The following is a 13,892-nucleotide window of genomic DNA, read 5'->3' on the forward strand; positions in this document are numbered from 1 at the left end:
TATTTATAAATAAATGAATTGCAAAAATATGTTATTCAGTTAAAAATTTTAACATTCATAAATTGGAAAGGTCATGCTAGATGATAAAATTCATCCGTGTCACGTCTTTATTTGAGGTGACAGTCGGTAAATTGACGAAATCAAACCGTATAGGGATGGCGCGTGCCGTAGCAGTATAAATGAAAGGTAAATGTATTTTTAATTCATAACTTTAAGGAATATAATATGGAGACTGGTTGCTCTAAACAAATAGAAAGTCCGTTAACTTTACATGAAGACGGCTCAGTTAAATTAAATTTAAGATTTCCAACTGTAGAAAATGCAACATTCGCTCCTGATGTTACCTAGCAACTACTTAGAAGCGTGTTGTCAAACAAATGTACCAGTTTCTAGCTAATGTTAGCTCGGTTAGCTCGGTCTCTTTTTAGTCCTTCGGCAGTCTGAAGTCCTTCAAAATGTCTGGATTTGTGTATCCACCAGAAAGCGTCTACAACCTTTTGCCAAGGGAAGAGGTTCATACTGAAAAACCACCTAGGTATTTTTAAGCAATTTAATCTAAAACATTTACTAAACATAACTCTTTTTGGTCAAATTAACCTAGCGTTATCTAGCTAAGTTAAGCAAAAACTAGTTAGCTTCACTAAAGCGTTAAACAAACCATATTAAAATTAAGTGAAGAAGTTAGCTAGTGTTACATGGCTTGTAGTATAACATTTGATGCTATTTCAGAAAAAGTTGAAATTAATATGTAATAGTAAGTATTTTTGGGGGGTTTCCAGCTTAAAACTTTCTCTAAATTGCAAATAAGTGTTTATTGTATTTTTGCATGTAAATAAGTCTGTTTTATTTGTTTGTTAATAACCTTTTTCTTTGATGCCTTGTTTTTAAAGGTACAGGTCAAAGTTCAGACCAACAGTTGTTCTTGAGGGAAAGTCAACCAAGGATGCCATGAGAACTATGGGACCAGCAAATGTAGAGGTGCCTTCACCAGACAAATACCTTAAGAAGCATTCAAAAGAGACTAAATTACCTGAAAGTGAGTCCCCCAATCAACTGTTTGACCAGTGTGTTGGCACATCTTTGAGCACTGAGTGTGTAATTAACCTTGATATTTATGTTCTTTTAGAGACACACTGTTCCAAAGAGGTGCGTAACACCTGCACTGTGAGGAAACCACCTGTCCCTCCTAGGACAGACCAACCACTTATGGGCATTCATACCAAGAGAGACTTTATAAAGACAGCTACATCTGTGCCAATGAAGCCCCAACCTACCAGTGTGGACACCAGCAAGGGACACAAGCAGCCCCTTGAGAATTCAGGACTCCTCCCAAAGTACATTAACAAAAAGGTATTTACCTACAATACACAGGAAATAAAAAGACATTGTATTCCTAAGTCATTTACAACAATATCACCATAACAGCTGCAGCCTGATTTAATATTTTGTAAATATCCACTATGAACATAATGTCTAAAGATTCTTTTACATTTTTTTCAGCATTACGGAGATGTACCTAAATACCTGCAGCAGCGAATTGAGGAAGAGCAGACAGCTAAGAAGGAGTATGACAACTTTGTGAAGGAGCAGAGGGAGCGGGGAGCCTTGAAACACCTGCCTGACGAGGAGCGACAGGCTATCCTCCAGGTAGGCAAACACATGGCTGCAGGATGCCATTTCTTTCTCTCAATCAGCAGGGAGTCACACAGACATCTGGAACCACTGGAGGAGCACAGGAAGTGAATTTGATGATTTCATGTCTTTGAAGTACTTTTATACAGTCCTAAAAAGTCTGCATAAAATCGCTTGAGTATGTCCGTGCACAGATTAGCCCTGTAACACCACCTCTTCTGATTATTGTAGGCTTCATATAAGACTTGAAATGACTTTATTGTGACATTGATGGGTTTCCTTGTGTGTGTTCACTATCCAGGGCCTGAAGGCGAATTGGGATCAGCTGCACCATGAGTACCAGGGCCTCTCGCTTGTCACTGACACCATGACGAAGAAGGCCCACAAGGAGAGCCTAGAAGGGGCGATGAAGCAGCTGGAGAGCAGCATTAGCCTCATTGAGAGGTTTAAGACCATCTACATACAGAAAAATTAAGACATAAAATATATTCCTTTATTTTACAGATATTAGAATTTGAGCTGTTACTTCTTTTTTCCCCCTTACGGACTTAAAAATGGAGAATTAATTTGCAAACAGTTTGCTGTTTATGCTTTAACTGTGTCCCATAAAATCTGTTTCATTCTGACTAAATAAAATTTACTGCATAGAAACAGAAAGTATTTCATTCAGTGTATTTCATTTCGTTCCATTCTCTCTCAGTGGCTTGTGATTGCGCCACAAGCCTACATAACATCACATGCGTCTGATTATCCCAATAATTCTCCACCACGACTCAGAAACAACGCTGTCCTGTTTCACGCAAATGACTCTAACGTGATTCCACAGCCCATGTGGCGGGCAGGGACGGGACTTCTCTGGATGTCTTTTGACCTTCTTTTGTTGCTCTTTGTTTGTGAACTGAACGAAGCGGTAAGTAATGCTTTCGAATAACTGGATTAGAAATGTTGCTGTAACGTTAAGGCTACAGGAGGTTTTAATCTTAATATGATGTAGTTTCTCTTCTTCTTGTCCTCCCTTTTTCCACGACTAACTCTTCAGAAAAAGATGGAAAGACTTTCATTACTTGGTCCCGTAGCTGTACAGTAAACTATGTCTGTGTATTTGGACTGCAGGTCCCTGCTGCCTGTATCCCATCCTGAATCTTTACAGCCGTTAGGACACTACAAATGGAAAACACAGGGATGAAAAGAGGAATTGTGGTACGTTCAACACAAACATCATTACAGCTGAATTCAGGAATTTACCCTCTCATTTTTATGTGTTTAAAGGATTATTTTGTCTGTAATTATTTGCTCAGCTACAGAATTAGAGCTGCTGTAAGGCGATAACATGTTTGTTGTTCTCTGAAAGAATTCCTTGAAGTCATTATTTGATTAGTTTAACTCTAAGCGGCTTTTTAAAAACCTTTTAGGTTTTATTCACTTTAAACCCAGAAGAATATCATTAATACTGGAAGTAGAAATAGTTCTCCGGCAGAGCCTTCAGATTACAGATGCTGAAGGCTACAAATCAACCTGTGTTTTTTCCATATACTTCTTTATTTCCTTGAAAATTTAACAACAAACAAATCCTTATTTGTAGCATTTTGGTGGGGCTAATTGGTTCATTAGCTTCTGCTGTGGATACTTCTAAAATTAATTTAAAATACCCTCAAACTTTCAAATTATAAGAATAAATACCTGTGGCAGTTGGGATTATAATTCTCTTAAAATAACTCTCTTAAACTTCCTTCCAACTTGTTTTAATTTAGCTCTAAAATATAACACTTTGAACACTCCCACCTCCGTCCCTAACAGTAAGCTGTCTGTCCTAGATCAAAGATGACTGGCCTGGATACAGTCTGGACCTGTTCACGTACCCCGAACACTACCATGAAGACATAGACAGTGTTTACATTCCACACGGGGTGATCATGAACAGGTAAAAATAAAACAAACACCTGTTCAGTCATTTTGAGTATTTGTGTTGATGGTATTTCTCCTGCAGGATCGAGCGCCTGGCCAACTACATCATGGACGACTTCGGGGACAGCAACATCATGGTGCTGTGCGTCCTGAAGGGAGGCTACAAGTTCTGTTCAGACCTGGTGGAGTTCATCAAGGTCCTCGGTCGCAACTCCGACAAGTACCTGGAGACGCGGGTGGAGTTCATCCGTCTGAAGAGCTACCTGGTAAGTTAACTTATGTACCAAAACACTGACGACATATTGTTTCTTATTTGTATTTCTTTTTTATTTTCTAGTTTTGTCTGAGAGGTTATTTCTTGTGTGATATGAAGCACCTGACGTGACGCATTGACCCTGTTGTCCCACCTTTATGATGACCTGCACAATCCCCTGTTCGATTCTAGCAACACACCTTAATGCAAGTCATTCTTTAATGTTTTCTCGCCTCATTACCTTTTGATATTTCAAAAAGGTTCAAAAATGACCACTTAAAGATTTTATTTGGCTTAATTTAACTGTTTAACACTTAATTAGAGCTGAAATGAAGAGTTTATTAATTAGATTGGAGAGAGAGGATAAATAGTATTGAGAATTAATTCATTGTTTGAGCCAAATATTTACTCGTTCTAGCTTTTCAGGTGTGAGGATTACCTGTTTTCTCAGTATCAATCACTGTGGATTGAATTTATTTGAGTTAGGGTCTGTTAAATGGACGAAACAAACAATTTAAGGAGTCGAGAACAAGGAATATGAGGTCAAATTGTGCTCTGGGAGTTTGTGATGAGCATTGAAAGGCTCCAGCCTCCCCATGACCCAGAACAGGATAAGCGGTATAGATAACTGATGGAAATTAGCTCTTAAATACATCCTTTCATTCATGCACTAAAGACGTGTGCTCATTTTATGTCACTCTAGTTTTCCCTTATCCACCAGATGTCACTGTTGTTCCTGTTTAGCAATAAAAAGCATGCTCAGGCAGGACACCTCAAGGACGATTGATCATGAAGCCACTGCAGAGCTCAGATAGCTGCTGCTTGTAGCTTCAGCTAATGACACCGTCTAACACCTGGAATGTATACATTGAGTTATTAAGTTAGTGAATCATATAGTCATGGATTCAATCACTTTGTCATTTATAATTCTTTATTGTTCTTTGGCACGCACACACCTGTGATGATGTGTTTCTCTGCATGTGGTCACATTCCTCCTCTCCCTTTGCAGCACAGGGGAGGATTCACTGTAATTCATTTTCATATGTTAAGAATCGGCTTTCACAGAGGATTAAAGCTCCTGTGAGGAGTTTTTCACTGGTTATGAAACAGACTGAAATTAATGCTGATTACTCTATATGGCCTACAAAAGCAAACCAGACTATCAGCGACAAGATTGATTGTTTCTATATAGTTATTTTTAATGCCTGAGACTGCTGGTGGGGGGGTAGGTGTCAGACGAAGCAATTAACTGCACGCTGCCTTTGTTTCCAGGGCTAAAATTTAAAGTGAGTCCTACATATGACTGTTAAAGAAAGCAGGATTTTTAGTTAAAAAAACACCACTTAAGCATGTGCAGGACAAGATCAGCAAAGAGGTAAGAGGCACAGCTTTGTCCACAGGGGGCGCCAGAATCAACACAAACCGAAAGTTCCTCCCAGGAGCTTTAAGTAGCTACGAGGCAAGCCCAAATTGAAATATAGATAGTTTCTTGCTTTGCTGGATCAGTTAAATCACACTGAAGCCATATTGTAACATCAGAAGTTCTCTAAAAGAATAAAAAAATACTTACAATTCAATGGGACAAAATTTACCAAAATATACCTGCAGGAATTTTACACGGCCACATGAGAATTATTCAAGTTTTTTAATTCCCTGTTGGGGCAACTGTGTACAGCAGCTTCCTAACAGAGATCAGTTGATAGATAAAGAATATACTAATAGAAAAAACTATATAACAAACTACAGTATATGTGGAATTTAAATACATATATCAATAATAATGTTAAGACGACACTTTATAGAAAGATCTAAAAAGTAATGAGGCTGAAAAATATAAAAACCAAACAATCGTACATTGTGATGTCAACAAACAACATGGCTGTAAGCAGCGGTTGCTGTTATTACACCAGAGGGCAGCGTGCGAGTGATGACGAGTTAGTCAATCTCACAGGTCATGATGGAGTCATGTGACCTGCCCTCAGGGGCGAAACTTTGTCCCATGTCACTGCTCCTCTTTCCCCAGTGATGCAGCTGTGGCCGACCCAATCTCACTTCAAAGCTGTTCATTCTTCAGCGATTGCTTCTGCTCTTCCTTTGCTGAGAGAGCCTGGCTTTGTTAATGTTGCCTCAGAGGCAGATTGTTAAGTAACAGAATGAAAAAATGTCTTTTTCATAATCTGACAGAACATATAATATAATTTCTCCTGTTGGGAAAAGAGCAAAAGTGCAAGAATAAAGTAGTTATGCAATAGAAAATTACGAAACTTACAACAGCTACATACTTATAAGTAGGCCTCGACTGGTGTGAGCCTAAATACCGATACAGAGGGAAATATATTTCCGCTCACTGTGTGACAAACAATTTATAAATCGCACCGAGCGCTGTTTTCTGCACTCTGTGTTCTGTAAAAATGTTTTCGTATCGCTGCATATCGTAAAACATTTACATCCACACAGATATATCTGTGATAGGCCACTATCGGTCCAATGATATCGGCCAACTGATATCTGTCATGCTCACTCTATCATTGCATAATATGACTTATCTTTTCATTTTGGTCCTCTCCTTTGCAGAATGACCAATCAACAGAGGAGCTGCACATCATAGGGAGCCGAGATCTGTCTTTCCTGCGCGGAAAGGTGTGTGTAAAGATGTTTACTTATTATGTGGACAATGGGTCTTTAATTTTGTTAAAGAGAAACTACCTCTGACTCAAGAGGGAGCTGTCAGGTGAACACTAAGTTTTCTTCTAAAAACAATGTTAATTTTTGCTAACAGAATCAAAACTCGATTTTGCTCCTAAGTTAAGATGTGAAACTATTTTTATTGCCCCAAACTTGCCCTTGGACAACTAAACACCCCTGTACTTCAACTTTTGAAGCCTTCTCCTCACAACCCTCCTGTTTGTGCACGCTTTCCTTTAAGTGCACAAGCCTGACTATGAAACAGAAACAAGGAGGTTCACACAAGGCAGATTTACTGACAAGCCATCCCTTTTTGGCTCAGCTCGGAGGACTCTGGGGAGCACGCAGGAGCATAAGGAATGATCCCTCTTCACTACATTATTCTCTGAGATCCTCATAAGTCAGACAACTCCACTTACTCAGCTGACTTGGTTTGCAAACACAGATTTCATGTGAAAAGACTGATGTTGAATCCCTGAAAACTGTTGAAGATGCATTTCTGCAGGTGAAAAGGTCAATGGGAGTAAAACCCAGAGAGGCTGACCACCACCTCGCACAGAAAACATGAATCACTCCACTTTGTCTGTGTTACGTAAGTCATCGCGCTTATAACGATCCCTCACCTGTTGGAGGAATTAAACCTCCCACAAGGTCTCGTATATTTTCAGAAATATGAGTCATCAGTCATTGAACGTGTTATGCAGTCACAGCTGCAGGTAGATCAGCGTATGAGTGAGACCAGCGCTGCTCCTTTATAACGTTTATGATGTCGATCTGCGTCGTGATCACGGCATTTCAAATGATTTTAAAGTGTTTTGAGTCGTGTTGTGTCTGTTCAGCGTCACTAACCTGCACTGTTCAGAGTTCATCATTATATTCTCACTCAGGATGATTTCGAAGTCCTCAGCGTTAATCCTAAATGTTAATTATGCTAATCTGAGTGGTTGAATTTAAATTTAGCGCAGCTTTAAATGTGAAATAGAGTCTGAAGAAGGAGTTATTGGAGCATGGATGAAATACCTCTTTATATACCTGTATATTGCTGCTTCAGGCTGATAAAACTCTGCTGAACTTTTCATCTAATTTGCCCTGAGATGTCTTTACTTCATTATAAACATTTTAAAGCCATGCTAGTAGCTTAGCTTAAGGGATAGCGATGTCAGTAAGTTGATTTACACTGAAATATCTCAGCAAATATTTCGTACAGACATTCATGGTCCCCAGAGGAGGAATCATTTGGACCTTGGTGATCCTCTGACTTTTCATCTAGCGCCACCATGAGGCAAACATTTTGGGTTTAAAGTGAAATGTCACAGCAACAAACGAATGGATTGCCATTAAATTTTGTAGAGACCTTCATGTTCCCCTAGGGATGCATTTAAATGACTTTGGTGATTTTCCATCTTTAGCTGTGTCCCAAACCAATGGCTGCAGCCTTCGAAGGCTGTATTTGAAAGCCGATTGCGTCACAGCGGTGCATCGAAGGCAGTCCCATTTCAAAGGCTCCTTCAGATGTGCCCGACTAATGTGTCCTCCGTTTCCCGGGCCATTAAGGATCCATCGGGTGCATCCTTCGTGGCCCAACGTATCCCACGATTAATTGCCCACCAATACAAACGAGATTGTGGACTCTTACAGAGAGGGCCCTTAAAACAAATGATCTTTAAAATGATAGGTTAAGTTACGTGACGTTAGTTATGCTAGCTAGTTAGCCCGCTAGCTACCTGTAACTAGGCGACAGGAGCGGTCTGTAGACCAGACCGGCTCATTTCAGTTCAGCCTTAGTGGTCTACACGGGCTACGAATGACTCATCCTCCCGTAGACCGCCTCCTTCGAAGGCTGCAGCCCCTCGATTGGAACACAGTCTTTATGTCTAGCGCCATCATCAGGTCAATATGTGCTACACATCTACATTCTAGCATTGTCATTTTGAGCCTGTCAGCATTCTGACATTAGCATTTAGCTCAAAGCTAACCAAGCCGCTAGCATGGATGCACTGTCTGACTTGTTCATTTACAAACTATTCAGTAAATACTACCTCAGATTGTTACCTGATTAAGAGACAAGGCATGAAAATTAAGACCAGTACTAATTTCTGAATGATCTATAGTTTGAGAGCATTTAAGTCTGTGCCTGTGTTTATAAGCGATGATTCATTATCACCAAAGCTTTTGAAGGATTGATGGACTGATCTTGTGACCCAGAGATCCTGGACGAACTACAAATACCCGAGCATTGATGCTGTACACAGTCAGATGATTGCCAATGCACCCTCCTTGTTTTCTAACTGACTGTATCATATGTTTATAGTGACAGCATGAAGCAGGAGAGGTTTAAGTAGAGATATTCCTGTTCTCTGCGTGTCCCAGTCCACTCTCTCTCAGTGTTGTGTAACAGACTTCAGGTGTAGACTGAGAGAACATTGGCCGGCTGCCTGCATTCTCTGCGATCACTCTCCCTAAACCATAGATACTCTCCACTGCTCACAAAGAGCCCCACACACCCGGCCCAGGGAACAAGGAGTCATTTGAAACCCTGCAGCAGGGAAAGTGTGCGACACATCGGACACTTAGAAGTGACTTCTGCTCACTGTAGACACAGATGTTCACTACTGTGTGGAAGAGAATGAGTCATCTGTGTGTTAAAGATACTGCCAACGCTGCTGCCATAGACTCTGTGAGGAATGTACACGTCACAGAAACAGTCGAGTCTTTATTATCACTGTGCTCGAACAGTGTAAAACTCAAAGGTGATGTTTTACTCATGTTTTTCTTCTTTCTTTGCATGATACAAAGAGTGTGCTCATTGTTGAGGTAAGTTACTTTCCACCTTTTTTGATGCCTTTGACATGTTTTGTTTGCACTCTTTTGGGAGTACAGTTGTAGAAGCTTGTAAAGGCTGCTTCTCTTTTGTTTCTGCTCTACCAAAGGATCAAATCGTCTCTCTTTAGGATCATGTTTCAGTTAAAACAAAAGTAAAAAACACAATGGTTGTTAAATCCAAGTCATTGGAAATTTCCACTTTGCTCTCGGGTAAAGTTCGAAAATGTTTCCACCCTCCGATCTGCATATTCCAAAGCATCCTGCTCTCAAATGTCCCTCTTCATCTCTCTTCCCTCTTCCTCTGCTCTTCCCTTCCCTCAGGCCATAGTTGACACAGGAAAGACCATGAAGGCCCTTCTGAAGCATGTGGAGACCTTTGAACCCAAGATGGTCAAGGTCGCAGGGTGAGCCAGCCTCTCGGTCGTCTGTGATTTCCCTATCAGGGGAAATGCCGAGCGTGTGACGAGCGCGAGAGGAAGATGTCACTCGTCCGCAGTCGCTATCTGGTGTCCGTGGGCTGTTCCTATTCAGCCCCGAGATCACAGAAACTAGATAAACATCTTTCCTCTGACATGTTTCGTGTTGAATGTTTATCTTCTCAGTTTCTGCGGGTGTAAGCATGTTGCAAAATGTCAGCTCTAACTTTTATTTAGACAGCTGTTTGTTACATTTAGAAAACCTTTAATATACTAGAGGTAAGTCCAAGATTATGCTCTGTTGCGTGTTGAAAATTATGTTGATGTGTTTCAGTCTGTTGGTGAAGAGGGTCCCTAACGTGGCAGAAAGTCTGACAGACTGTGAGTACCATGTGTTTTATCACACCCACTCCTCTCACATTATTATAGCGTAATGAGCTTTTATCATGCCTCATCTGTAATATGAGTTTCAGTGAATCAGACGCAGGTTTCTCCGGTGTTTCTCAAAGCTATAGAGGTTGCTTAGCTGCGTTTCATAATGTTTTCATACATCAAGAATGCGTTCTGGCACGATAAGCCTGCTCCAATCAATCCTGAAGTACATGACTGGAGCAGAGAAGGTTGATATCAACAGCAGGATTAGGTTCACTTACAGGGCGTCTAGCCTTGTGCGTCGTGTTAAGGAGGGTCAAGAAGAAGCCAATTGGTGATGTGGACATCTAGTAAGGAGGCAACTTCTCTCTGAAGAGATGTAGCCAACAGAATCAACAAAAAAGACACATCAGGGTTAAGAAACAACAAACTTTTTTAACTCTATGGACCTGCATTCAGAATTTCTGGGGTGTCCTGTTGGCCTGTACAACTTTCTCTTACTCCGAAGTTTCCCTCCCAAAATGCCAAACTAACAGTCTCAACTTTTCTGTTGAGTCCATAATGTCCTCTTCGAATGTGGATTTCACCTCTAACATGGGTCTTCTTGGTGGCTTTATGAAGAATAAGAGGAGAGTTTTCTTTGAATAAAAGTCAGTTAGTTATTCATGATTATGCATGCCTCAGCTTTTTGAACAAATCAAGATTATCTGGCACCAGTAAATGATAAGAAAAATCAAATCCAACCCTCAGAAGGCCCATTTTGACACGTAGGGTGACACGATAGTCATCCATAGACTGTGAAAGAGAAGTAGACGTATCCACTGTGATATCGCCTCGAAAATCTGAGTTTCGTTCTCTTTGGCGGCATCTATGGCGATGAACAGTAATTGCGGGAGCACACTTCCCAGATGTCCAAACAGTGTTGACGTCCACTGTTAGCTCCGGTTGTAACTCTTGCTTTCCTTTTCAGACTGTTTGCTTCATCTGAGCGTCGAGTTTGTTTCTTTTTCTTTGGATTTTCACTTATTTTTGAAGTTGTATCTGTAGTCATCCATCTTTTCTTTGTTTGTTCAGCCATAGTAGATTACTGTTTACTCGAAACACTTGCAGAGACCTGAAAAGCAGCCGGCTTATCTCCGCCTACTCTCTCTGGCAGACCAACCACTTTATTATTACTTTAAAGTTGATCTCACGGTCGGTCGCCGTGTTGTTTTTTTGGAGCTGGTAGTGACCATATTTGGACAAAAGATTGGATACACATTGCTACACCTTTATCTTGATTGAGAGGTAGCGTGTTAGCGTCTTGTCAATCATAAGGTGGCGGCACCTTAAAGTAAACCCTCTGACAAGTAGAAAGAAATCCTGAGTCATTCTTCCACACATGAACTTCAGCCTTTTACCATCACATTACTCTCTAACATTCATGTCTGTGTTTTCCCTGACAGATGTTGGATTTGAAATCCCAAACTGCTTCGTGGTCGGTTATGCCCTGGACTACAATGAATACTTCCGTGACCTGAATGTGAGTCCTCTGCTGCCGTACAGAGCACATGACCTTTCAAAGAGTTAAGAGAAAGAGATGAAAGGGACCGGGGGCGGGGAGGTAAACACAGTAAATCAAAGAGATCACTCCTCCTTTTGAAACCTAAACTCAGCACACAGGTATCATCCCTGCCTGAGGAGACTTTATGTGTAGAAAAAGCAGCTCGGATCACAAAATCTGCATCCAGGATTTGGAGTAATGCCCCGTGCATGCCTCGACTGAAACATGGAGTCACACCAGGAAGGTATTTCTCCACAGGCAGGGTGGAAAAAGAGGAACAATTAACACAAGGAATAGTATTTTATATGTACAAATGGGCACATGAATATTGTTTAAGACAAGCAGCCTTTCTCTTTTACATCTCTCTTTCTAAATTGAATACAAAATTACACAAAATTTAAGAGGTGCACCAAGTAAAGAAGCCTAAAGCACTTGTATGTAATTATCTACTGATAATTGGTTAGGATCAAGGTTTTAGATTTCGAAGAAAGTCACCTGCAAAACTACAATATTTAATGACTGGCTACTTGTTTGCGTTACTTGTATAGTATTTACCATAGACTGTATAAAAAGATCGACGACATGACAGCTCCCTATAAGTGAAGCCAACCCCTCACTATCGCCCCCTGCTGACTGGTTGCAGTATAGCTCATAAAGCCCGCCTCCTCCATGTTAACAGATGGGACATGAGTCAAACTATAAAATCAAAATACACGTCAAATACATTTTTTTCTCAAACATGGTTTCTGTCATTATAGTTAGTTCTTATCATGCTGATTTATGTCCAAGTGTTCATTTATCTGACAGGTTTAGTTTAAATTAGTTATTTGATGCTGTAAAAAGGATGATTGACGGCTCCTGCAGCCAAACTGTTTCAGATTAGCAGAGTAGAGGACGATCAGCGAGAAGAGACGTAACTAAAACAATCACTACACTCATTTAAGTTTCTGTGAACGTTAACCTCAGACCAACACAAGGAGCTGTTCAACCGTTAAACACGCCGACCTGCAGGATCCTTGACATTTTTTCCCCGGTATGTTAAGTGTGTGTTTTGATTAGCAGAAGTGGCTACGGTGGCTCCACGCGCCGATCTCTACTGCTAAGCTCTGGCTCTACATGACGTCACCATCGCAAGATGGCAGCGCCTATCCTGGAGGCTATTTTGGCTTTAATTTTGTACAATGAGAGCAGATGGAGACACGTGGTCCATCTGTATATACAGTCATTGGTATTAATACTAATTCTAAAACAGTTTGATGCTAAACCACTTTAATCTAATGGACATTTTTTACATCTTAAGTCTAACAGCAACACACTGCTAAATCACAGTAATCCAATGGTAATGGCAGTGTTTCCATCTGACTACTTCCCTGATGCTTTAAGCCCAGCTCCCTCCTCTACAAGCTCTGAGTCAGGAGTGCAACCTACACTCTGTTTTCTCTGACATCTTATTTCTCACTCCGAAATTAGTAAGTGCAAACTTATGTGACCTTTTGTCGTTTTTATATCTGTAAAGACGTGGCCTCAGATTTACCTCTGACTCATGTGAAACACTGAGCCTACACCGACTCCCATCGTTGCGTTTGTCTGAGTGTGTGCGCAGCTTAACCGTACGTGCTGTATGATTGTGCGTGCTTGAGGGGGGTGGTGTTCATTTCGAAAGCCTGAAAGAGGGCGACCTGTGGAATGTTGGAGGTTAGGATCTCATTATCAGGCAGAGTTAAAGCTTCCCCTCTTATCTGTCCGCATCCTACAGAAGAAATACGAGTTGAACCCACGGGACGCCCAAAGTTAGATTAATGAATGTGTCAAATCTTTGTCGAAAAACTTTGAAATGAAACTTTTCAGGGCAGGGAGATCTTAAGCAAATATTCTGCTGTCATCAGATGTGGACAAGATTGAAGCATGCATTGAATCTGACATTGAAGCTCATTTCTCTTTCTCCCACGTCTTCCTGCTTTAGCATATCTGTGTCATCAGCAAGACTGGGAAGATGAAGTACAAGGTTTGAGAAGAATTAGAACCAGAAGTCCTGCAAATCTTTCCTGAGCAGCACAAAACTGTCTCTACGATTCAGTGTTCTTTGTTTAGATGTGCCATGTTTTAAAGACAAAAAACACATTTGTATTTATATTTGTACGTGACTTTAAATTTGTTTGTGCTCTAAATAAAAATAACAGACAGTTTTCGAGCATAAAATGTCCTTAAAGTAAAAAATAATAATACTTTTGTGTAATTGTTGCCTCACTCTCGCTGTTTGTGC

The 13,892-nt window shown here is 40.6% G+C and overlaps 2 protein-coding genes across 2 annotated transcripts; both read left to right on the plus strand.

Moving 5' to 3' along the window:
* Window positions 1–455: 455 nt before the first annotated feature.
* On the plus strand, window positions 456–2,107 carry enkur (enkurin, TRPC channel interacting protein). Its single transcript, XM_069667760.1, has 5 exons — window positions 456–535; window positions 891–1,064; window positions 1,170–1,350; window positions 1,501–1,647; window positions 1,934–2,107. The coding sequence occupies exons 1-5, from the start codon at window positions 456–458 to the stop codon at window positions 2,105–2,107; spliced, it is 756 nt and encodes a 251-aa protein (XP_069523861.1).
* A 692-nt stretch (window positions 2,108–2,799) lies between these two features.
* On the plus strand, window positions 2,800–13,640 carry prtfdc1a (phosphoribosyl transferase domain containing 1a). The gene is made up of 9 exons (XM_069667421.1): window positions 2,800–2,832; window positions 3,447–3,553; window positions 3,620–3,803; window positions 6,365–6,430; window positions 9,272–9,289; window positions 9,620–9,702; window positions 10,049–10,095; window positions 11,532–11,608; window positions 13,593–13,640. Exons 1-9 carry the CDS (start codon window positions 2,800–2,802, stop codon window positions 13,638–13,640), a joined length of 663 nt encoding a protein of 220 aa, XP_069523522.1.
* The last annotated feature ends 252 nt before the right edge of the window (window positions 13,641–13,892 follow it).

This window comes from Semicossyphus pulcher, unplaced genomic scaffold, assembly GCF_022749685.1.
Source record: "Semicossyphus pulcher isolate SPU_LCO1_2020_fin unplaced genomic scaffold, fSemPul1.0.p SCAF_18, whole genome shotgun sequence".
Classification (NCBI taxonomy): Eukaryota; Metazoa; Chordata; class Actinopteri; order Labriformes; family Labridae; genus Semicossyphus; species Semicossyphus pulcher.

Coding starts and splice junctions, on each gene's coding strand:
- enkur (XM_069667760.1), top strand. CDS start 456: ATGTCTGGATTTGTGTATCCACCAGAAAGCGTCTACAACCTTTTGCCA. Junction 536..890: donor CATACTGAAAAACCACCTAG/GTATTTTTAAGC, acceptor TTGTTTTTAAAG/GTACAGGTCAAAGTTCAGAC. Junction 1,648..1,933: donor AGCGACAGGCTATCCTCCAG/GTAGGCAAACAC, acceptor TTCACTATCCAG/GGCCTGAAGGCGAATTGGGA.
- prtfdc1a (XM_069667421.1), top strand. CDS start 2,800: ATGGAAAACACAGGGATGAAAAGAGGAATTGTG. Junction 3,554..3,619: donor CACGGGGTGATCATGAACAG/GTAAAAATAAAA, acceptor TTTCTCCTGCAG/GATCGAGCGCCTGGCCAACT. Junction 11,609..13,592: donor AATACTTCCGTGACCTGAAT/GTGAGTCCTCTG, acceptor TTCCTGCTTTAG/CATATCTGTGTCATCAGCAA.